Source organism: Oryzias latipes, chromosome 19, assembly GCF_002234675.1.
Source record: "Oryzias latipes chromosome 19, ASM223467v1".
NCBI lineage: Eukaryota > Metazoa > Chordata > Actinopteri > Beloniformes > Adrianichthyidae > Oryzias > Oryzias latipes.
In genome coordinates, this window is record NC_019877.2 from 542981 (window position 1) to 566704 (window position 23724).

At 43.8% G+C, this 23724-nt stretch overlaps 2 protein-coding genes across 2 annotated transcripts; both read right to left on the bottom strand.

Annotated features, from left to right (window-relative positions):
* Positions 1-3664: 3664 nt before the first annotated feature.
* On the bottom strand, positions 3665-7736 carry ch25h (cholesterol 25-hydroxylase). Its single transcript, XM_004084664.4, has 2 exons — positions 4631-7736; positions 3665-4542 (listed from the first exon to the last, which is right to left on the bottom strand). The coding sequence occupies exons 1-2, from the start codon at positions 5051-5053 to the stop codon at positions 4210-4212; spliced, it is 756 nt and encodes a 251-aa protein (XP_004084712.1). The 5' UTR covers positions 5054-7736; the 3' UTR covers positions 3665-4209.
* A 179-nt stretch (positions 7737-7915) lies between these two features.
* On the bottom strand, positions 7916-16068 carry noc3l (NOC3 like DNA replication regulator). Its single transcript, XM_011492971.3, has 21 exons — positions 15933-16068; positions 14973-15177; positions 12213-12339; positions 11971-12125; positions 11809-11898; positions 11597-11727; positions 11355-11516; positions 11161-11254; positions 10885-11060; positions 10685-10813; positions 10472-10603; positions 10194-10274; positions 10022-10122; positions 9708-9780; positions 9567-9630; positions 9114-9185; positions 8857-9038; positions 8663-8791; positions 8481-8578; positions 8310-8394; positions 7916-8191 (listed from the first exon to the last, which is right to left on the bottom strand). The coding sequence occupies exons 1-21, from the start codon at positions 15939-15941 to the stop codon at positions 8063-8065; spliced, it is 2424 nt and encodes an 807-aa protein (XP_011491273.1). The 5' UTR covers positions 15942-16068; the 3' UTR covers positions 7916-8062.
* Positions 16069-23724: the final 7656 nt, after the last annotated feature.

Below are 23724 nucleotides of genomic sequence, written 5' to 3' on the forward strand. Positions count from 1 at the left end.
CTGGTGCCACTGATGTGTTCGCACTCGGGGGGATGTAGACCGCACACACTATAATATTGCTGAACTCCCTTGGTAAATAAAAAGGGTGTAACGAGATGCACAGCATTTCCAAGTCAGGACTGCACATCTTTTGTCTAACTGTAATTTGGCTACACCATTCAGGTTCATGATCCACATCTGTCTTCAGTTCAGTTCATAACCCTCAGCCCCTTGAATAGTCTTGGTTTCTGTATCACCTTTTTGTTTCTCCCCATAGTTTTGTCATGTTTCAGTTTGGTCATTAAATGTTTTATTTCCCGTCACCAGGCCGGGTCTCCTGCATTTCGGGGCCCAAACCTCCAGCTCCTGACACCGTCTGCTGTAGTTTCAGTTCAAGCAATTAGGAAAGATTTTATTTTAAGTTTGGACTTTCAGGTCAGACGGCTCTGCGGCTCCTGTCACTGCAGAGCAACAATAATTTTTGATTTGATTTTTTGATTTTATTGATTTATTTCAAGCATTGTAGTCAAAGCAATAAAGAATTTACACATATTTATCAAACTCATTACAGCAATGATGAAATGCATAGATTAAAAAGACAGAAAACAAAACAAAAATGTCACTTAAATCATATATGCTCATTAAATACAGTGATCATTAACTGAGGTATAAGTAGAGTTTGATTTCTTACTTGAAAAGGAGTGGGAAGAAGCAAGCTTATATAATCCCACCCCTGCTGAGTTCATTCATAATAGTTATTTGATGCATGAAATGAGAGCTTTTCATATGAAAGGCGTGTTAACAGGTTTCCTATTCACTTCATTTCCTCCATTATTATTATTGTTGATCTTCATGCAGAAACGTGAGCGCCGCTGTGGGAACTTAAAGCTGAATAAAAATCAAACCTGTTCTTGAAGAGAAGCATCTATTTATTTACTGCGGTGATCTAGTTTACATTTGTTTTTGTTCTTTGACTTTCACATTCTTTCTTCAACTCATCCTGACGTGTTATTGGACTCACCTGGATTATTATAATCTGTGCAATTAAGATCCTTTTTGTTCAGATTTGGTTGTTTGACCAAAAGCCAAAGACAGAGCGAGCTAAACTTCTTAAATGTCTGAATATCCGGTCCTAAATGTGGATTTCTGAGGTTTGGAAGTAAATTGATGAGATTAAAGGTTTTTGTAAATGGTTGCACAGCAAGCCCACATTATTAACTCTCCACATTTTATTTTACAATTTTTAACTTGATTCTGTTTTCTGAAGTTTGTTTGTCTCCCCAGACCGATTAGTTTTTCTTAAAAAAACCAAAAACGATAAAAAAAGAGAGATGGATCCTGCTGTAAACCATGGAAAAAAAAAGTTTTATTCAAGACCAAAATATGAAGATAAAACTGATGTTTGGTTAATTAACAGGCTTTACATTTAGTAGGACTGAGAAACTGAAAATGATCTAAACAAATGAATTTAAAATGTTTTTCAATGAAGATAAAGCATTTAAATTAAAAACAGCATAAACTTAAATAAACTTCTAATACTCGTTCAGATCCTGTCGATTATTAATCCTTTCATGAAATCTAATCTTTTCATTTGCTTCAATAATTTTGTCACTTTCCCCACAAATTTCTTTGTTTCTTTCTTTTTCTTAAATACTAAAATATTTGTTCAATAATAATACCCCAAAGTTACTTTCTGTTACTATTTTGATAGTAATACCATCACTTCAAAATGACATATTCGTTTTTGTATCTCTGTTGCTAAATATAATGAAATAGGAGATTATTGATCGTTTATTTAGATATTTTTTTCATCTCTGGAGTATCTTTTGTTGGAAATGATCACCTGAACAGAAAAAAATGGTGTCATCTGCAAATATGAGACATTTTCGTCTTTTAGACATGCTGACTATCATTTATGTAGAGACTGAATCATTTTGGACCAAGAACTGACCCCTGAGGAACCCCACATATAATATTACATCATTGTTATTTAGTGTCATTTATACTGGTGTCTATTATAGACATAACTTCCTATGTGTTGAAGAGAAATCCCTCAGATGCCCTTTTTACTTAGTTTTTAAATGAATTTTATGATTAAAAGTGTCAAATGCGTTTCTTTAAGGTCGCTAAAAATAAAATGTCTTTTTATTGTCAGTAGATAATTGTTTCTTATTTTAACTTGTCCCGTCAGAGCTGAAGGCCTCTTGTGTTGGACAGACTTTCCTGTTACGACAGCGGTTTGTGGATCTTCATTCCTCATTTATTAGAATCATGTTTACATGCATTCCTTGTTCAGCCGGACGAAAGAAAGAAGAGGGAGAGTGGGATGTGAGAGATGGGGAGGGAGACGGGGGAGGGAGACGGGGGGGTATCGATACTACAAAGTCATAGTTATTTTAAGTACATGGCATGACTTAGTTTTCACAAACACATTCCAACTAATAGTCTGCACTCAGATAATTACAGGTTTGAAGGATATTCATGGGTAGAAGGCGTTTCTCAGCGACTGAAATAAACTTCTGCAGAAAGACAACAACACACTAGATCTGCATAACCAGCATTCTTGAAGACAGGTATATAAACAGCATCCATGCCCATATTTATGCAAAAGTGAACAAGCAGGTGGGTTGAATGAATGAGTGCTTCTTAGTGTGTATTTTCATCACAATAAATGCTCCAGCAAAGGCAGGACCCCCGGCAACCCCCCCCCCCCCCCCCCCAGAGCTGGGGGCAGACGGGGCAGCAACCCGGCCGAATCTTATCAAGAAGGGAATGTATGACTTTAAAAATATTTCTATTCAGCTATTATTTAACCAGGATAAAATACTCAAGAGCGTCTTGTTCAAGAGGCAGCAGCACAACAATAACACACAACCCTCATTTACACTCACACTCCATCATAAAAGACAGTCTTAAATAAAGCATTTACAGTTTGAAAGCTTTGTCTCACAATCATTTAAAAGTTTTTTGAAAGAGGGAGATCAACTCTTTCAAGTTAAACTCTTCCTGGAGTTCATTTTTGACCTGCAGCAAATCTAAAAGCCTTTTTTCCATCTCTGTGTGCACAGAGAGCCGTGAAGAAAAGAAAAACCTCAGAAGAATTCATATCTGCCAGTAGAATAACAGGGAAAGAATATTGTCCATGTGGTTCTTGTTTATTTTGTGTTAGAAAACAAATTTGACTTAAAGTGTGTTTTCTTTTTTCCTGTGTGGAAGAGGCGGAGTCTCATCCTAACAAGGAACCGTCTCCCAGACAGGTGAGGCCAGGTGATCTTTCTGACCCCATCATCATTTTCCAGACAGTCACAAAGTTAAGAACAACAAGAACTGGAGTCCAAAAGCAGAAAACCCCACACAGGACCTTCATGTTCATCAAAAGGGCCTCCAGGTCCTTTGGATTATGTCAGCATGTAAAGACTGTTAAACATCTTGACTACTTCTTAATCTTCATCACTCAGCAGGTTCAGCTGTGAAGAGGATCTGGTCCTTTTTTTCATCCACTCTTAAGTGGAGTTCCACAGGGCTCAGTTCCTGGTCTTTTTATATATGTATGAGAGATTTATTGGTTGATTGTGTGATTGCATGAGGTCATTTTTTTTTATTTAATTATGAACAGTTTGGGACTCCATGGAGACGCGTTCGGATTTGTCAGGAAAAGTCATCATCAAATAAAAACCACTGAAGATACGTTTTTGTTCTGTTTATTCAGCCGTTTTTCACAGTACAAACAAGCTTTCACATTTTCTGTAGTAGTAGTACAAGATTTATTTCAAATCAAAATTAACACCACTTTGAAAATGGGATTTGAAAGGGGAACGGAAGAAGCTCATGCTTATAAAACTCCAAAAATCCCACTCAACAACACTCGGATCGACAAATGTCTTGCATTTAAACGGAAAATCTCAGCCCTCCTCCTCTTCCTCTCCAGCGTTTTAATCCCTGATCACTTTCCTCTTCCATCCTCAGCAGCTCAGCCTCCCCCGTCCTGAAGCTCCTCCCACATTGAAAACTTCATCACACGTTCTGCTCCCTTGAGGTTCTACAGGTCGTCGTGTCAGTGGTTCTGACTTCAGTGCAAATGTGAACAGTAGCAAACGTTTAAAGGCCTTGACTCTTAAAAAATAAATAAAAAAATAAATAAATTCTCTGCCTGCAGCTACAACTGTGTTGCCCTTTTAATATAAAAGATGTGAATAAGTTATGAAGAAGTCCATGAACGTGCGCTCAGCATCAGTCCTGGAGGTACAGCGTCCCGGCCAGCCGGTCCCAGTGGGTGAAGTAGGGGGCGAAGTTGAACTTGGACTTGAGGTGATGGAGGTCGTGGTGGGGCGCGCCGCCGTACAGGCCGAACGGCACCAGGCGGTGGGTGGACCAGGGCAGGTCGTAGCCGCAGTGGTCCTCCACCGACAGCCAGATGTTGAGCGTGAAGAAGGTCAGCTTGGTGAGTGGGTGGCAGCCCAGGAGCTCCGGGCTGACGGCGGCGAAGAGGCCGAGGCTGAGGGTCTCCCAGGCACTGGAGTACTCGGCGGTGAGGGCGGAGGTGGATGTGTAGGTGTGATGCACCTGTAGGAGGAGGATGAGAGGTTAGGACACGGAGCAAATACCAGAGACGTATCATCATCATCTTCATCATCATCATCGGAGTACACACCTTGTGGAAGTTGCGGTACAGCCAGGGCACTTTGTGGTGCAGCAGATGCCACACGAAGCTCTGGAAGTCAAAGAGGAGAAGGCAGACCAGCACCTGAGCCAGCAGGCGGGGCAGGGGGGGGGCCTCCTCCGGCAGGTGCTCCGGCCTCAGGTACCAGTGCAGCACGGTGAGCGGGAAGATGAAGACCAGGTGGTTGTAGAGCGTCAGAGCGAGGCAGCTCCGCACAGCGGTCCAGCTGACGGAGCTCTGCGGCTGCAGCTTGAAGCTCCGCACCAAGGCGCACCTGGAGGCCAGCAGGTCCAGCAGCAGGAAGGGCAGGCAGAAGGTCAGGTAGACCAGCAGGGAGAAGATGAGGGGGAAGAAGGGCGAGTGCATCACGCTGCTTTGGCTCAGCATCAAATCCCAGATGGGTTGCAGCAACATGATTTCTCTGTCAGTGTTTCTGAGCCGGCGCTCTGCTCTCTGTAAATGCTGCCTGCTCCGGCGCCGGCACTGCTTATATACAGTCTGAAGCCACGCCCACACCCAAATAAGGCTTTTCCACAATGCTGCAAAATGGAAAGTCTCTGGCAAGTCCAAACAGTTGTGAGATAACTACTTCCTGCTTTTGTCTCCCCTCAAAGACTAGAAAATTAGTCCCAAAACTGCAGCTGATTTCAACCACCGAGACCCTCAGCATTCAGCTGGGGTGGGGTGGGGGGTGGGGGGTGGGGGGTGGGTGTCTGAGGACCACCAGGTCGGCTGATCCAGACCCCTGAAGCTGCAGAAACGTCTCCAGCTGTCATCACAGCTGCAGCAGCAGGAAGGTTTCCTCTCCCGCTGCCATGGAGCCGCTTCATGGAACCAAACGGAAAAACCCTCAAGCCCAAAATAATAATAATATTAATATTAATAATAATAACCCGTTTACGCCGGATTCTACCATCTGCTCTTATTTACATCTGCAGCATCGTCTTTCATTAAAACTGTCCTTTCAGCACAATAACACAAGTAAATCAACGAATAAGTGCAAAAACAAAAAGAACAACAGTTTATTAAAGTTTATTATAATCATGGAAAGTTTATTATTATTGAAGTAGAAGCTTAGCAGGATTGAAAATAACGTTTATTTAGTCATAGAGTTACCGTAGTAGCCACACAGGGTTGTTGATAGGATTTGAGAGATTCACACACACACACCTCTAAATTCCTAGACCTTTTGGGAGTAACAATAAAACGATAAAAGGTGCAGTCACAAAACCACCGCAAGATTTTGGTCCCTGCAAGAGTAATCAGATTACACTCGATTACTCCTAAATTTCCAGTCGAACCAGTGGATCGGCACGTTAATGAGGTTCTGAAAAAGTGAACCAACAGGAAAAAAGGGGAGCCGTTAATGTGACGTCATTGTTAACTTAGATTATTTTGGGATGTTGTTGCGCTTTAGGAACCTAAATATAGATGCTAAATCCCTCCCATTATTCCATAAGGAGTCACTTGTTTTCGTAAAGCCGTGATACGAGGATAAAATGATCATTTTTATGCAGATGACTCCATCTTTATTAGGTTCCTTCAAAATAAGAAAGATTATTATCAATGACTTTACAAAGTGGTGTAAAGAGTCAAAATTGGTCTCTCAACGATTCAATCATTTTTTTATTATTATTTTAAATTATGACTTTATTAGATTAATTTTAGTTATTATTTAACTGTCTATTGGATAAAAGTAAGACAGGAGTTTCATCGTTAGTATAACGACTTTTAAGTGGTCCCTCGCTATGTTGTGGTTCACCTTTCACTGTCATGCAGATTCTTTTTACCAGCAATTTTCATGTTTTTGTTCTTTTCTCGTGTTCTGTGTCCTGATTGGCTGTTGACCTCCTCCGTGCCATGTCTATACAGAATGTTGTCATTTTATAATCCCTGCCTTATTTTTCTATGAATGCTTGAACTTTGAGAGAAAAAGTGTGAAAATGTTCATGTCTGTCTGAGAAAAGCCTATAAACTCTGTAATGAGGAGTTTTACTGCCCTAAAGCATTGAGAATAATAGTAAAAAAATGACTTAATGGGTTAATTTTAGAAAGTTACTCTCCGAGATCCCCGCCGGCCTCAGAAGGTTTGATTCCCCTCTCATAGGTGTGGGCGGCTAGACAAACCTGTCAGCTCCGTTATTCTGAAGAAAGACGAAACAAATTAGTGAAACAGGAAAAGATTGTTTTGCATCCTGACTTTGATGGCCTGTCGTTCATTATGGAGCGCCACATTCTGACCACAGTCCACCATGGCGCCTTTTCCAACCGTGTAAAAAGTCTGTTTTGGACTCGGTGCTGTCATGACCAGAAGGTCAAACGCTCCAGCGAGACGGTTGATGAACTCCCGCTGATTCTTCGCTTTTCTGGAGGTTTGAATGAAAGCCTTTAAACCACATTAAGCTGCAAGTGTTTGTAGTGCATTTTTTCTTTACTGTGTTGCAGTTTTTTCCACAGAAAACTGCCATATCAGAATCAGAACCACTCATTTGGGCTCTGTAAGGCTAAGAGGTTCTGCCCCTCACCTCAGGACTCTCAACACAGCCGACACCGCCATCGTGTGGCTCGTGCAGGAACAGCAGCTAAACCCCACGAATCTGAGGAGGGAGCTTGTTCCTCAGAACTGAAGGAAACCGACAGGAACGACTTTAAACTTCATCAGAGACACAAAAGCAGCAGGAAAACTTCAAGAAGCACATTTGAGATGAAAGACTCCAGAGGAGACGTCAAGCCATCAAAGCAGAAATGATACAAAAACCAGAAAAACAGACATTTTATCTGTTCAAGGACATAAAGGATAATTAGTCATAAAATTTGATTGGAAATAAACATACGAGCTCTTCTGCATTTAGTTCATGACTCACTGAAACTTTCTAGATTTGACGTTTACCTCAAACCATAGATGACCTGGTGGGGCTTGTTGGGAGCGTTCATGACCTTTGACCTATCTTATGGGTAGATCCAGCAGTAGAGAGGCCTCAGAAAAAAGCTCCAGCTGCTCATGCACAGACACGCTCTTCGAAAGCTCCACCAGTAAAAGTATCAACGGTTGGACCCGATCAGACCTTCAGATTCCCGTCTAACAGACTCAGCAGATCTGCAGGATGAGGAAAAACTTCACTTCAAGAAGTTCTGACTTGTTTCCACCCAGGAACCAGATTGAAAAACCTTCAACTTCACACAAAACCTCTCTTTACACAAACCTTTTTTTAAATTACAATCACCGCTTTTGGTTTATTTAGTTTAAAACACAGACAACATAAAGAAACACTTAAGTTCTGATGGAAAAGTCTTTAAAAATGCATATTTTACAGGAACACTGCTGTACAAATGTGAAGCCAGGCTTTTATTTTGAAAGTTCCTTTGATGTCTTGATGGTTTTCAGCTGGAGGAGGGGGGGGGGTGTGAAGGTGGAGGTGTGTGTCAGTGTGTCTGAGCGTCCGTTAAAGCGGCAGCAAAGTCCAGCTGTACGTCGTCAGGAGCCGCCAGGGCAGCGTCCACCCGGCGCTGCAGTTCGTCATCCATCAGCGCCGCGCCGACCACAAACGAGTCCTGAAGGAGAAACGTTTCAGCGCAACACTTTAGAACACACAACAACACGCGTACACACAACACACGGTCACATCCCGCAGCAGAAACATGACGGAAAGGGTCCGTTTCATTTCCCCACCTTCTTCTTAGGGTTGGGAGCAGAAACCGGGGGGTTAAAGGTCATGTCTTTTATGCTGTAGTCCTCAAAGAGCTCAGGTGGAGACCTGCACAGGTGAGTAAAAAGGAGACACCGACTTCCTGACACAGACTTCTCACTGTTTTCCGTTTTTAAGGAGGAGGCGTGTCCTACCTGCGGCTCAGGTCTGGGCTGAGCGCCGCTGAGCCGTCGCTGGGCGCTCCACGAGTCAGATGGGCGGCGAAGCGCCGAACCACCGAGTGGTAATGTCTCTGCAGACATGGAAGAGACATGGAAGAGGGTTCCTGAACACGGCCGACGGCCAAAGTGTGCACGTATGTGGCACATGTGCGTACCTGCACCAGGTGCAGCTCCCACAGCGCCGTGTTCTGGGCGTTGCAGTGTTCCGGCTCGCCCACCTCCGGCAGGTAAAAGCCGCTGCCCTGAACCTCGTTGTCCAACAGGAAGTCGCACTTCGGGAACGCCTGACGCAAACGAAAAGATCAGAAACACAGGAAACGGCGGACATGTTAAAAACACGCACACGCACCTGCATGACAGCTCTGTTCATGGCGAGGATTCCCACGCTGGCGTTGGGAAGGACGTGCAGACTGAGCATGCTCAGTCGCTTGACGAAAGCCATGGCCCTCTGCAGGGTCACCGCCTTCCTGCGGCGAATCAGCATGGAGTCCAGGCACCGCAGCACGATGATGACATCATCGTTGTGCGCCCCTAAGTCACAGCAGAGAATCCGCATGAGCTCGACGGGCTTTGATTGGCGGGTTTGTTGGGGAGGCGTGGACAGACCTGCGTTGAGCTGCGGGAGCATCTTGTACACCTGAGAGTAAAACTTGAGCGGGTCGATGTTCAGGACGTCACCTGACAAAAACAAACACCTTTCAGTGACGTAGACCCAGTCTGTTTGTGAGCTCAGTACCACCAACCTCCACCTAGAGGGCAGCAGCGAGACGCAAAGGCGCCCTGGTGCTGGCACCACTTTATGGTTCTGTGTGACCAAATTACAACAGGAAACCAGCTGACTACCATCTCCTTTCACAATAAAATGTAGTACAACCTTTAAATAAATTGGCCTGAAATAAGCGAGAAGTAGACGCCATGTGACCACGAGAGGACCACTCCAATCTTCCTCATTGTCAGGACAATCCTCTGAACCAGAACCGCCTCCAATCCAACATGGAGGTCTGAAGAGGATGTCTCCATGCGTCAAACCTGAGGTCCTGGACCGGCACACATACTGACCCTGTCCTGACAGGATGGTGAAGACGGTCTGGATGCAGTGGAGACTCTCCCGATTGGTCAGATCCTGCAGACACCAGTCACCAGTCACCTAATCACTCCAGCAGGTTATCCTGAAGGGAGGGGGAGTTGATCTATACTCACCCCTGATTGGATGAGAGTCTGCAGCACATTCAGCAAGTCATCGAAGAACTCCATGTTGATCAGGTGAGCAAAGCTGATAGAGAAACATCAGTGAGTATCCCAGTTCTAACAGTTCTGCCTGTGGGATTGTGTGTTTTTGTGATTCCAGGTTTTGTGTTTCTGTGCGTTTTTGTAGACACGTGTTTGTGTGGTTTTATGTTTTTTTCTCTCCGTGATTTTGCGTGTTTGTACGTTTTCATGTTTGCGTGTTTTTGTGTGTGTGTGTGCGTTTGCATGTTTGTGCGTTTACATGTTTATGTTTGTGTGAACCGTACTTTGCCAGGCCCTCCAGGACTGCAGGAAGGAGAACAGATTTCTGAGCTTTCTTCAGAATCCGGAAGTAAACCAGGAAGACGATGTTCAGGGTCTCCGTGTGCTGAGGAGGAGGAGGAGGAGGAGGAAGGTTATTCTCCTGTTTCATCATCACCTTCTGATGGACAAACTCACCAGTTTGATCTTCTGCTGTTTGCTCTCCGTGGCTTCAGCCTCCAGCAGCTCCTTCTCCAGCTTCTCCTCCGCCTTCTTCCACTGTTAACACAGAGTTTTTTACTGCCCCCTGCTGGTCACGTGATGAACAAACAGCTTTGTAGACAGATTCTATGAAGCTGTAGCTTCTGTTAGCTTGTTTAGATCGATAAGAGCTAAAAACATTTTCTTCCTGCAGCAGTGAGATCTGCCTCCTCCTGTCTCGTGGTTTCGGTCCGACTGCTTCTGCGTTTGCTCACCTTCCTCTGCATCCTGGAGAGGTTCTTCTTCCTCTCTTTGTTTGTCATGAACTTCTTCTTGGGCGCCGTGGACTCCAGGTCCTTCTTCACCTCCACCTCCTTGATCCTCAGACTCAGCAGGGTCCGCAGCACCTGGAGTGAGGAAGACGAAGGAGTCTAAGGCTGGCCGACAAGGCGGCGGCGGCGGGCGTGGACGCGCGTCTGGCTCGTTACCTCGGGTCTGACGTTGTAGTTGAGACTCTTCACGAGGCCGGAGATCACTCGTACGGTGGCCAACGAGGCCCCGCCCACTTTGTCCTGCTGGAAAAGCCTCCCGATGGCGTCGCAGCACAGCTCCGACACCTGCGGCAGAGCGCACCGCGTCAGGACGCCAGCTGAGCCGCGCGGCGGCAGATCAGGCGCGGCGCTCTCACCTTCCTCGCCGGCTCGTTCATAAGCGGCACGATGACCACGATGATGTTGTTGTGGAAGTTGAAGTGCGGCAGAGCGACCAGCAGCTCGCACAGGCAGCGCACGGCCACCTGAGCCAGGCCGCGGTAGGAGTGCAGGCCCACGGCGCCGCTGCGCTTCCTCCTCTTCTGCTTCCAGTCTGAGGCAGAGGGGGGTGAGGAGGAGCGCGGTGGTTGGTCGGGTGGTGGTGCATGAGCGTGTGGTTGTGTTGTGTGTGTGTGTGTGTGTGTGGTGATCACCTTTGATGATCTGCTCCAGATCCTCCAGGTAGAACTTGTACTGACTCACCAAACCCTCCTCAAACTCCCGCAGGAGCTGCGTCTCCCTCTTCACCTGCAAACAAACATACAGGGAAAACCTTTGGCGTCCCGACAGGAAGGACACCTGAGAAATGAAAAGCTGCCTGGACAGTCTGTGGGGGCGGGTCCGGTACCTTGACGGCCTTCTCCGCGGCGGTCAGGGGCCGGATCCGGTACGACGGCGTGATGTCCTTGAATATCTCCATGAGAGAAACCATGACCAGCTTCCTGACCGACACCGCCACGCTGGGGTCGACCTCCATCATCATCCCCCGCAGCTCTTTCACGCGCTTCATCTGCCACAGAGGACGCCCTGTTAGGCCCTGCCCCTTCACGCAGCAGCAGGGCGTGGGTTCTGGGGCGGCGGCTGACTTACGTTGGAGAAAGGGTCTGAGATGATGGCGGCTCCCAGACCGGCGATGATCTTCTTCTTCTGGTTCAGCTTCTGCTCTCGGAGCCGCCGCCTCTCTTCCGCCGTCAGTGAGATGCAGCTCACCGCCGCCCCCTCTGGACAGCAGAGCACATGACGGCACGTCAGAACTGGATTCTGGGGAAAGCTGCTCCGTCCTGCACCTCCTCTGTTCCTACCAGCCTCCTCCTCTTCCTCCTCCTCCTGCTCCGGTTGCTGGTCTGCAGCCTCCTCTTCCTCCTCCTCTTCCTCCTCTGGCTGGTTTCTAACTGCAGTCAGAACAGATCAGAAGGTCATGCTGGTTCCCCACGAGGGGCGGAGGCTCAGAATGTGGGCGGCACCTTTCTCCACGCTCTGAGGGATCACGCCGCTGCGGTCTTTGATGGGCAGGAGGTGGATGACCTCCTTCTCCTCCGTCCTCGCCATCTTCCTGGGAACCTTCTCGTAGCCACGCACCACGTCGGACTTCCTCTTCTTGGCGCCGTGCACCGGCTCGCTGGTGGCGCCCGACCAACAGAACAAACGTAGGTGAGTCGCAGTCAGCGCTCGGGCCTCGTGGGGGCGTGTTGCGTTTCGCCGTTACCTTGACGACAGGTCTCTGGTGACGAAGGACGCTTGGCGAGCCATGACGGTCATCTGCTGCAGGTCGTCTTCCTCCATCATGTCAGTGGGAAGGCTCTCCAGGAACTCCTCATCCTCCTCTTCCTCCTCTGATAGACAGGTGAGAACAGGTGAGTCTTGGGCGTGCAGCAGGTATTGATCAGCAGCGATCAGGAGATTTCATTAAATAAAGGTTTGATGCAGAAGTTAAAGCTCTGATGACGTCAGATTTTCCAAATCCAGCTGACCCTGAGTGACCTTTGACCCTTGAAGAGCTTATTTATTGGAACGACCTTCATATCCTGAAGAATCCTGATCTCATGTTTAGGAAATCCAAAAGTGGAAGTTGGACTGTTGACTCATATTTAGGATCTTTGAGGTCAAATTCTTGTGATGCTGACGGGACGCATGCGTGTTTCCACCCGCGTCGGAGCGTGTGTCACTTTAAGAAAAAGTAACGTGACCGAGACAGGACGGGCGCCGTGTGGATGTGTGGAAGTGAAGTGTTCTGACGGTTGTGGATCTGATGAATGGAGATGAAACTGGGGTCAGCCTCTGACTACAATGAGAAGGTTTCACTTCCAGAAAGTCACAGTTATTTAGCTAAATGAGGATAGATGGAGAATGACGTGTTTGTCTTCTGTTCAATGTGTCCAAAAGGAAACTTTGTGGTTTTTTGTTTCTTTATGCCATATTTGGACGGCCTGTTAATACATAATGAATAGAATGTAACTGGAAATGAAATATTTACTTTTCTTATCTCATTCTGTTTTGTAAGGGTCAAAAGGTCACCTGAACTGTTTGTTTTGTTTTTCTGTCATTTTGTCTATTTGAAAACAGAATATATATATATATATATATATATATATAATATATTCTGTTATATATATATATATAATATATTCTGTTATATATATATATATATATATATATATATATATATATATATATATATATTCTGTTATATATATATATATAATAAATAAGAAGTTTTGTCTTCCAATAAGGTCAACCTGTTTCTCCTTTTTGCGCTGATTGCCGTTAGTTTCCAATGATTATTCGTTTCTCTGAGAATTGTTTTCAGATAAATTAACTTGACATTTTTCTGACATCAATAAGAGTTCTTCATCAATTCTAATATTATGGAGCTCAGCAATGACGAATGTGCAGATCCTCACGTAGGACCCCAGGTATGTGGTAATTCACAGACATTTTAGAAAAATACTCTAAAGACTAAGTGTTACTTTGTAATACGGTTTGTAAAAAAGTCTTGCAGTTCCTAACAATAATATTTCTATCCAGGTTTTGCTGTGTCTTAATTTACCGTCATCGATCTCTGCAGAATATTTTCAGGATTTGTTGTTGATCCAAAACAACATTGATGTTTATGTTTTGTGAACAGCTGGGGGGTATTCCAGGAAGCATGTTTAAACTAGCGTGACTTTAAGCCTGAACTCTGGCTGAAATCCGCCTGAACTTGCTTACTCTGGGTATGTCGGTTCCCAAAGACCGGATATGAGTTGGCGTAATTACGCTCGACTTGGTAACCCTGGGTTAATGCACGTGCATGTCAAGTACATAAAGACATTCTCAATAGATCGCCGATTTCTGGAGTCACCATGGAAACGCGTGGAGAAAAAAAAAGAAAGCGCTGTACTTAAATGAGACGGAGTCTGAGATTTTAATGACGGCGGAAAAAATTACAAGTCCATCAAAAAAGTAACACGGCTGAAAAATAATCTTTTTTCCATCTTAATTACTTATATTTCTTGAACTTTCATATGTCTAAGTTTGAGCCGGCAGATATGCTCATTTTTATAACAATAAAAAGAACGGAAAAAAATACATGGAGTGCAAAAATTCATTAAAGAACTTTCCGCAACTGTCATAACATGTTTAGGCGGTAGGGGTGCTATATAAACTCATCATCCTCTCCTTTACTCTCACTCATGGTGCAGAGACGTAAGCATAGTAGGACAAAATAGCTCGGCCAAACACGGTGAAACACAGTAAAACAGTTATACAACTAAACACATTTTGTAAAAAACCCACACTTAAACCCAAATCCATCCAGACAGGCAAAGGGAATGGTATCCCACAATCCCTTGCGGTGCCGATCTAACGGCAGCACCAAAGTTACACCTACTTAATTGAATTAATTTGAACGAAAGGAAAATAATTGTCTGAAAACTACGTGTTATTTTTAAGGTGACCTAACAAAAAAATGATTTATCTTAACTGAAGCAAATAATTAAGTTAGATCAAAGTATAAAGTTTCTCTTTCCAACATCCATATGTGGTCTTATCACCCTCTCATGGTGGAAAAAGTATTATCTGAGCTTTTTCATCCACTAAATCATCTTCAAATGGACACGCCATGCTGCTTCACCTCTCTGAAAACAAACTAAGCTTCAACTAAACCTGCTCCAGACCAGGTTATGTTCAGAGCATGAGTTGCCATGGTAACTTGACCTACCATAAAACATACCTCCATTTCTGGAACCAAAAGCTGAGGTTATCAACTTCCTTAGCCTCAAACTTATCGTGGGAGCTAGCATAACCTGCTTTCTGGAATACCCCCCTGGAGTCAACCAGGAGTTAACAGAAAAGCGTTTGAGTGTGACGTTAAAGACATAAAAATCGTTTCTTTGTTGTCATGTTTTATTGATTGTACATCAATATCTACTAAACACTCGTAGTAACATATTGACAAAAAGCTGATGCCCTCGGCCGGCAGACTCACCAGGTCTCTTCCTGTACGTCTCCAAGGGGCGGGGCGTCTGGATGGACACGCCCTTCACCGCCTGCCGCAGCCTCTTCTGCTCTTTGCGCTGCTTCTTGGCGACGTTCTGCTGCTTCATTTCCCGGTTCTTCATCTTGTTCTCCAGCTTCACACCGCTCGTCTTCAACAGGCGCCGAAATGTCGGGCGGCGTTTCTTTGAGCGAGGCTTTGGGGGGGGGGACAATACAACTGAATGTTTCAGATCCGAAGAGCTTCAGTAAAAATCCCAAACAGACATATGAAATAATAATTTGTTCCATTCAGGGCCAGACTTTGTCTTTGTTTCTTTTAATGATCATTTCAGGATATTTTCTCTTTTAACATTCCAGTTAAAGCTGCAGCTAAATTGAATAAAGGAGCACATATTTACAAAAACAAGAAAAATTTTATTTTTATTTTTAAAGGTTTAGTAGCTCAGGTATCTGCTGAACACCTGCTGGATGTAGGAAGAGCCCCGGAACCAAAATATCCCGGAAGTACGGATCTGATTCACAAACGGACTTGATTTTTTTTTTTTTTTCAAAACAATAATTTTTCATATTTTTAATATACACTTTGCGTTTAAATCACTTCTTGGAACTCAATAAGGCTTATTATAATTCTTATAATACTAATTAAGCAAACGTTTATTTACTATTTAAAAAACAAAAACAAATACAGGTTCATTATTATGTTTTCCCCACTGCCGTGGATCAATAAAGCATTTCCATAAATAATAAATTGATTTTTCTGCAATAACCGATCATTCGGAGATCAAACTTGTCGGTATTGATCCGCTGCGTTGAATCAGGGCGCTCGTGCCGTTTTGAATTTGGTTTTATTTCGAACCGTTACGCGGCGGCGCCGGAACCGGGAAGACTCCGGGACCGACAACACAGCAGTCCACACCGAGATTTGGTTCCGACTCGACCCAACACTCACCGGCCCCATGGCTGCTGCAGGTCCGGTCCTCCAGGTGGTTCCAAATCCGGTCCGGTTTCGGCAAAACGATAAAAGGTGCAGATCGGTGGCGCACGCGTGCTGGCTGCACCGACACCGGAAGTGGTGGTCTAAATCGGAAGCGGAAAGGGACACAGCGCCTCCTGGCGGCTGGATGGCCGCAGTGACGAACAGTTGGCATTTACACGAGCAGATGGGAATATTTTACATTTAAAGTTAGAAAATTTTCCATTGTGTTTAGTAAAACCAAAAGAAGAAAACACAGCAGTATTTTGAAAGTAATTTACTTTATAAATGAAATGATTATTAGGGTAATCAGTCTATGTCTGATGCTGATAAAGAATCCCTTTTGTCCTCACAAACTCATTCAGAGAATGTATACAAGAAAAAAACCCATGGAGCTTATATAAGAGCGCAATTCAGATAGATGAGGGCGAAAAAAGTACCTAATCTTTCTTCATTTTGGAGAAATAAGACAAGAAAAGAAATCCACTAACGAATTACTTGTAAATGGAGAAGAAATCACAAACTATTTAAAATTTTTTCCTCAGATTATCTACCAACTAATTCAACACAATTTATTCATCAGATGAAAACACGTATCCCTAAAATGGACTTTCAGTTCAAAGAAACCTGCGATTCTGATATATCTTTGGAAGACTTAGCTCAAAAATTATTCTCAATGAAGCCTTAACACCAAGAATGAAAGAAGCCATATATCTCTCATCCCTAAACCTGGAAAGGACAAAAGGTTCATTGAAAATCTATGACAAAAACGCTGCAGCTATAAAATCCAGGGGATGGAATACATAAATCAAAGAATGAATGAATGAATGAGAGAATTTAGTTTTTTTCTGGTGGGGTTTTCTCCTGGTGCTCAGGTTCGCCCTTTTCAAAAAAATACTTTTTTAAATAAATGTTTAAGTAATTTCAATAAAAAAAAAATTAAATGAACTTTTTTATTTTTATGTTGAATCTGTTTAGGTTTTCTCCAGGTGCTCAGGTTCACCTTTAAAAAAACAAAATTTTGTTTTTACTTTTATGTCGACCACTGATTGGAAAATTGCAGGTTCCATTCCCATATGTTGAAGTGTCCTTGGGCGAGACACTGAAGACACCTCGCCTCTGGTGGACGGTTGGCGCCAGTGTTCAGCAGCGCCATCAGAGTGTGAATGAGTGAATGGGTCTGTGACTGTAATGCGCTATATCAGTTTACGCCATTTAAGCTTTAAATAATGGATGAATGAGAGAATGAATGAGTAATGCAACCACAAGGGGGCACCACCCAGTGCTCTCTTGTGCCGGTCCCAAGTCTGGATACATGCAGAGGGTTGTGTGAGAGCAAAAACCAAAGAAACATGTGAATCTCAAACACAGATGACTTCATGTATGTCTCACAAACTTATCTGTATGTACGTGTCATCAAGATTCTGTTACACGGCCCCCACTGCCGTCACCGGAGGAAGCCCCTAGAAGGGATGGAGGAAATGGCCGAGGCGAGGAAAGTCTGCTCCCACGACCCTGTCCTGGATGAGTGGAGGAAGATGGATGGATGGATGGATGGATGGATGGATGGATGGATGGATGGATGGATGGATGGATGGATTGAACCTGAAAGATACTTGTGTTGTAACCAAATATCATTTAATCTTTTGAATGAATATAGATTAATTTTTCTAGCACTCTAAAACTGCTTTAGATGCACCAAAGTGCTTCACAATAAAAGGGAGAAGAAATTTTAAAAATAGGCAAATTAAAACAAAATTAAAATATGGAAATGACAAAAAGCTGTCAGCAAAAAAAGACAGATAAAAACACAATATAACAAATACTAAAAAGTAAAAAAATCACCAACTACTGAATACTGAAAGCCATTCTAAAAAGGAAAGTTTTAAATTGACATTTAAGCTGGTAAGGTCAGATATCAGGCAGAGTTCTGCAGGAATGTTATTCCAGAACTGAAGGTCGGTGATGGAAATGCAGGTCATCCCAGTCTTTCTGTCGTGACCTCAGCACATGCAGCAGATCTTGATTAGCAGACCTTCAAACTCTAGAATTGCTGCAGACAGTTACAAATGAACTGGGGTGACACCATGAAGAGCTTAAAAAAACAGAAAAAGTTTCTATTGAATTCTGAAATGAACAGGAAGTTAGTAAAATGAGTCCTGGAGTGATGCATTCTGGATGTTTCAGTTACCAGTCATGCTGCTGCGTTCTGGACCAACTGCAGACCAGTGTGACATTGTGATGTTCTCTTCAACTTGTCTGATAGTAAATCCTGTGTTTTGCAGCACATCACGGACTACAGCAGCAGCTCCAGTACCATCAGTAGCATGACCTAAATGCATTCTACACCCACTTTGAGACTTCCACCCCCCCCACACAGAGGGACCTAAACAAAATCTTGTTCACACTCCTCACTGTCTTATGTTGTGCAATAACAAATCCAGAGGTTCCTCTTTCATCAGTTCCAAAGTAGACCATGACTCCTGGAGCCACGTGTAATGACCTGAACACCTTTGGGGTCAAACATGGTGTCTGTTCACGGACAAACCATGACGAGGTCCAACAAGAGAACGCAGCTCCGGTTCAGAGCAGGGAGGCCGTTCACATCACATGAACCAACTCTATGACTTTTTCATCTAAGGTGGACACCATTGGAAATGTTCCAGGGACCTTCTTTTAGTTTGAAAACAACATTTGCTTAGTCTTGTCAGCATTGAGAACTAATTTTACCCAAATAAGTGAATGCTGGACAGCAACAACAGCTTTCTGCTGGGTTTCAATCGCCTGAGCAAGAGTTCATCCATAACAGTAAATAACTGTGTCAACAGCATAAAAATGCAGATTAGCATCAGAGACGTTTTGACCCATGGCATTGATGTGGGCGGCCATGGTGCAGCGGTAGGGCGGTAGACCCATGATTGCAAGATTGCAGGTTTGATTCCTGCCTTTCGCGCCCATGTCTCGAAGTGTCCTTGGCCAAGACACTGAACCCCACCTTGCCTCTGGTGGGAGGTTGGTGCCAGTGTTTGGCAGCACAGCCGCCATCAGTGTGTGAATGTGTGTGTAGATGGGTGAATGGGTTTGTGACTGTAAAGCGCTTTGGGCCTTTGAAAGAGGGCAGAAAGTGCTATACAAGTATACACCATTTACCATGTACAAAATATATAGAGCCCAGAACTGAGCCCTGTGGCACCCCCCTGTGGACAGTAACAATTATAGAACAGAGACCTTCATGTTTAAAGCATTGGGTCCTGTTATTCAGGTAATTTAAGAACCCTTTAACAGATTCTGGAAAAAGATTGTAACAGAAGTCAGTTGTATTTTTCACAAAACAATCCCTCTGAACCCAGCGTTATTTCTTCTTGGCGTGTCAGTGGAGAGACCACCTCTATCTGGTCAGGAGATGGTTTTATTACAGAAGCTTTTACACCTGGTGAGACGATGCATACTGCTGCAGTGGATTCAGGGACAACCTCCTTCTGTCACACAGTGGTACAGAGAGGCATTCAAAGTTCTTCCTATGGAACGCCTCAGTGCCCTCTTAAAGGGCAACTCTGATGCTTTTTATAAATTATGGAGGCCTCTGCTTGATCATCTTCCTGGTGATCTAGTCAACATTCTTTATAAAGGCAGTCCAAATGTTGTCCTCTGATTGAACTAATGATGACTAGGTTCCCCATGACATAAACTATGTAATGTACTAATTCTATGTAACTAGCTGATGTGTTGCCTCCGTGCTGTGAATTTGTTGTGCTGGAAATGTTTTTTATTTATTTTATTTTTTCTTCTACTGTTTCTGTTTGTTTTTCTCAAAATAACAATAAAAAATGTTGAAACTAAGAACCCTGTAACTGCACGCTCTGACAATCTAAAGCTGGGTAATCTGCTTTTTAAAACAGCAAGGTCAATGGTGTCATAAACTTTAGACAAATCTATTATAAGTGATGCACAGTACAGATTATGATCAAGTGTCATAATGATGTCATTTATCACCTTTATAGTAGTGGTTGTTGGTACTGGGCTTTTTTCTAAAACCCAATCGAAATTTAGAAACAATCTTGTTAGAGTAAAAGAACTCTTTCAACTGGTCACAGACTATAGATTCCAGAATTTTGGATAAACACATACATTTGATATCAGCACGGATGGATCATCTCATTTTTAATAAAGGCAAAACAAAAGCTGATTTCCAAAACGATGGAATTTCCTTAGTTTTGATTGAAAGACTAAAAAGAATTGTAAGTGGTTCTGCAATAAAATCTGCTGCCAGTTTCAAAAAGTAAGGCTCCATTGAGTCTGGCAGGAGGTTTTCTGTGATCCAATGCCTTTAAAGCATCATGCACTTCATGCACAGTAAAAGATACAAAGTTAAATGGGTTCCCAGAAAACATGGGGGATTCTGTGCAAGAGTTTGTTGAGGACATTCCTGCAGAACCAAACCAGGAACCTGATGATAAAAAATGCTTGAGGAAGGGGTTGAGTCATTTCAGACCCAGAGATAGACTTGATCACTTTCCAGAATTTCTGTGGGTAGTTAAGGTTCTCATTAGTGACGGACTAAAGATTATTCTGATTTGGCCTTTTTTATAACAGAAGGACACTTATTCCTGAGCTGTTCAAAAACAGACCAATCAGTGGAAAAATCAGTTTTGAATCAGTTCTTTGACATGGAGGAGTAAGACAGAGTCCTCCACTGAGTGAACAAGTGACATCATTATACAGAGCAAGGATGCACTGAAGTTTGTCAGGTCTCTGTGCAAAGCTGGCATCAAGTTTATACCAGAATCCAACAGAGTCAGTGACTGTTCTGAACTCAGAAAAGCTACAGAGCATGTGAACTGGTAGCAAATAGATCAGGGGGATTTTCAGTTCCCCTGCTATAGGCCCAGAAAAAACGGCTCATCCCAAGATCCCAAAAGACCAATAGGCCTATAAATGAAATAAGTAATGCCATCATTCACAAACGAAAACACTTATCAGAAGTGAAGAGTACAGACCTCAGAATGAAAGGCAGGTCCAGACCTGTTAGTTCCAGGAGGATGTTGCAGATCCAGACCTGTTATTTCCAGGTGGATGTTGCAGGTCCAGACTTGTTAGTTCCAGGAGGATGTTGCAGATCCAGACCTGTTAGTTCCAGGAGGATGTTGCAGATCCAGACCTGTTATTTCCAGGTGGATGTTGCAGGTCCAGACTTGTTAGTTCCAGGTGGATGTTGCAGATCCAGACCTGTTAGTTCCAGGAGGATGTTGCAGATCCAGACCTGTTATTTCCAGGTGGATGTTGCAGATCAAGACCTGTTAGTTCCAGGAGGATGTTGCAGGTCCAGACCTGTTAGTTCCAGGTGGATGTTGCAGATCCAGACCTGTTAGTTCCAGGAGGATGTTGCAGATCCAGACCTGTTATTTCCAGGAGGATGTTGCAGGTCCAGACCTGTTAGTTCCAGGTGGATGTTGCAGATCCAGACCTGTTAGTTCCAGGAGGATGTTGCAGATCCAGACCTGTTATTTCCAGGTGGATGTTGCAGGTCCAGACTTGTTAGTTCCAGGTGGATGTTGCAGGTCCAGACTTGTTAGTTCCAGGAGGATGTTGCAGATCAAGACCTGTTAGTTCCAGGAGGATGTTGCAGATCCAGACCTGTTATTTCCAGGTGGATGTTGCAGGTCCAGACTTGTTAGTTCCAGGAGGATGTTGCAGATCAAGACCTGTTAGTTCCAGGTGGATGTTGCAGATCAAGACCTGTTAGTTCCAGGTGGATGTTGCAGATCAAGACCTGTTAGTTCCAGGTGGATGTTGCAGGTCCAGACCTGTTAGTTCCAGGAGGATGTTGCAGATCAAGACCTGTTAGTTCCAGGTGGATGTTGCAGATCAAGACCTGTTAGTTCCAGGTGGATGTTGCAGATCAAGACCTGTTAGTTCCAGGTGGATGTTGCAGATCAAGACCTGTTAGTTCCAGGTGGATGTTGCAGATCAAGACCTGTTAGTTCCAGGTGGATGTTGCAGGTCCAGACCTGTTAGTTCCAGGAGGATGTTGCAGATCCAGACCTGTTAGTTCCAGGTGGATGTTGCAGATCCAGACCTGTTATTTCCAGGTGGATGTTGCAGGTCCAGACTTGTTAGTTCCAGGTGGATGTTGCAGATCAAGACCTGTTAGTTCCAGGTGGATGTTGCAGATCAAGACCTGTTAGTTCCAGGTGGATGTTGCAGATCCAGACCTGTTATTTCCAGGTGGATGTTGCAGGTCCAGACTTGTTAGTTCCAGGTGGATGTTGCAGATCCAGACCTGTTAGTTCCAGGTGGATGTTGCAGATCCAGACCTGTTAGTTCCAGGAGGATGTTGCAGATCAAGACCTGTTAGTTCCAGGTGGATGTTGCAGATCCAGACCTGTTAGCTCATTATACAGCATCAGGTTCAAGCCAGGTAGTTCCAGGAGGATGCAGTTGTCAAAATCCAACAGCATTTATAGACCCAGATATTTATCATTCAATCCATAAAAATATTGACAGCCAGGTTTAAAAAGATAAAAAAATACAATAACAAGGAATTTTTTTTAAAACAGCAAAAACACAGACAGACACTCAACAGACAGAAACAACATGCGGCCGTCTGGGATTTAAACCCTCAGTTCTAGAATAACATTCCTGCAGAACTCTGCCTGATATCTGACCTTAACAGCCTTAAATGTCAATTTAAAACTTTCCTTTTAGAATGGCTTTCAGTGCTCAGTAGTTGGTGATTTCTTCCTTTTCTCTTATTTGTTTTAGTGAAGTAAAGCTTCAATAAACCTATTGTCATTCCTGCAATAGAGTTGATTCTGTTTTTCATTGAAAAGAATCCATGAATCCATGTTCTTCTTAAAAACTGTGTTTTCTGGTCCTCAATCAAATGTTGAAGTTCATTCAATAAACTGAAAGGATGAATCCGTCCTAAAGAGTCTATTTTCATACAGATGATGACGACGTCCCAAAAGACCTTAAAGACAAATTGGAGGAATATTTTTGATGGTTAAAAGTCAATGAAACTTTAGAAAAAGGACAAATTGAAAAATTCTTAGTAACGCTTTCTTTTACAGTACAGTACTTACAGTGTACTTAAATGGTATATACATGGCATTTTTTGTGTAACTACTGAGTATTTTCAGGGTATTTACATGCTACTTTTTATGTGACTTACAGGGTACACACATAGTCGGGGTGCAGCTCTAGGGCGGTCGACCCATGATCGTAAGGTTGCAAGTTCGATTCCCGCGTCGCACGCCCATGTGTCGAAGTGTCCTTGGGCAAGGCACTGAACCCCACATTGCCTGTGGTGGTAGGCGGGCGCCTGTGTTTGGCAGCGGAGCGGCCATCAGTGTGTGAATGTGTGTGTGACTGGGTGAATGGGTCAGTGACTGTAAAAGCGCTTTGTCCTTGTAGGAAGAAAAGCGCTATACAAGTATATGCCATTTACTTTTTTGTGTCTACTCTATACCTAGGCCAAAAAGCCAAAATAACCATGCGAATCATCCACAACACTTTAGACATACCGGATCGGTCGAGGCCCGGGTTAACAACGACCGCCACCGATGCTGTTAACCTACAGGGTGTCGGTGGAAATTTGACTACTGTTGGTGGAAGAAAGAGGGGAGGCAGAAGGGTCCGTGGCCAGAGAGAGAAGGGAAAAGGCAGGAACATAAGTTTGAGAATAGGGACTCTTAACGTTGGCACAATGACAGGGAAAGGCAGAGAGCTGGCAGACATGATGGAGAGAAGGAAGGTAGATGTACTGTGT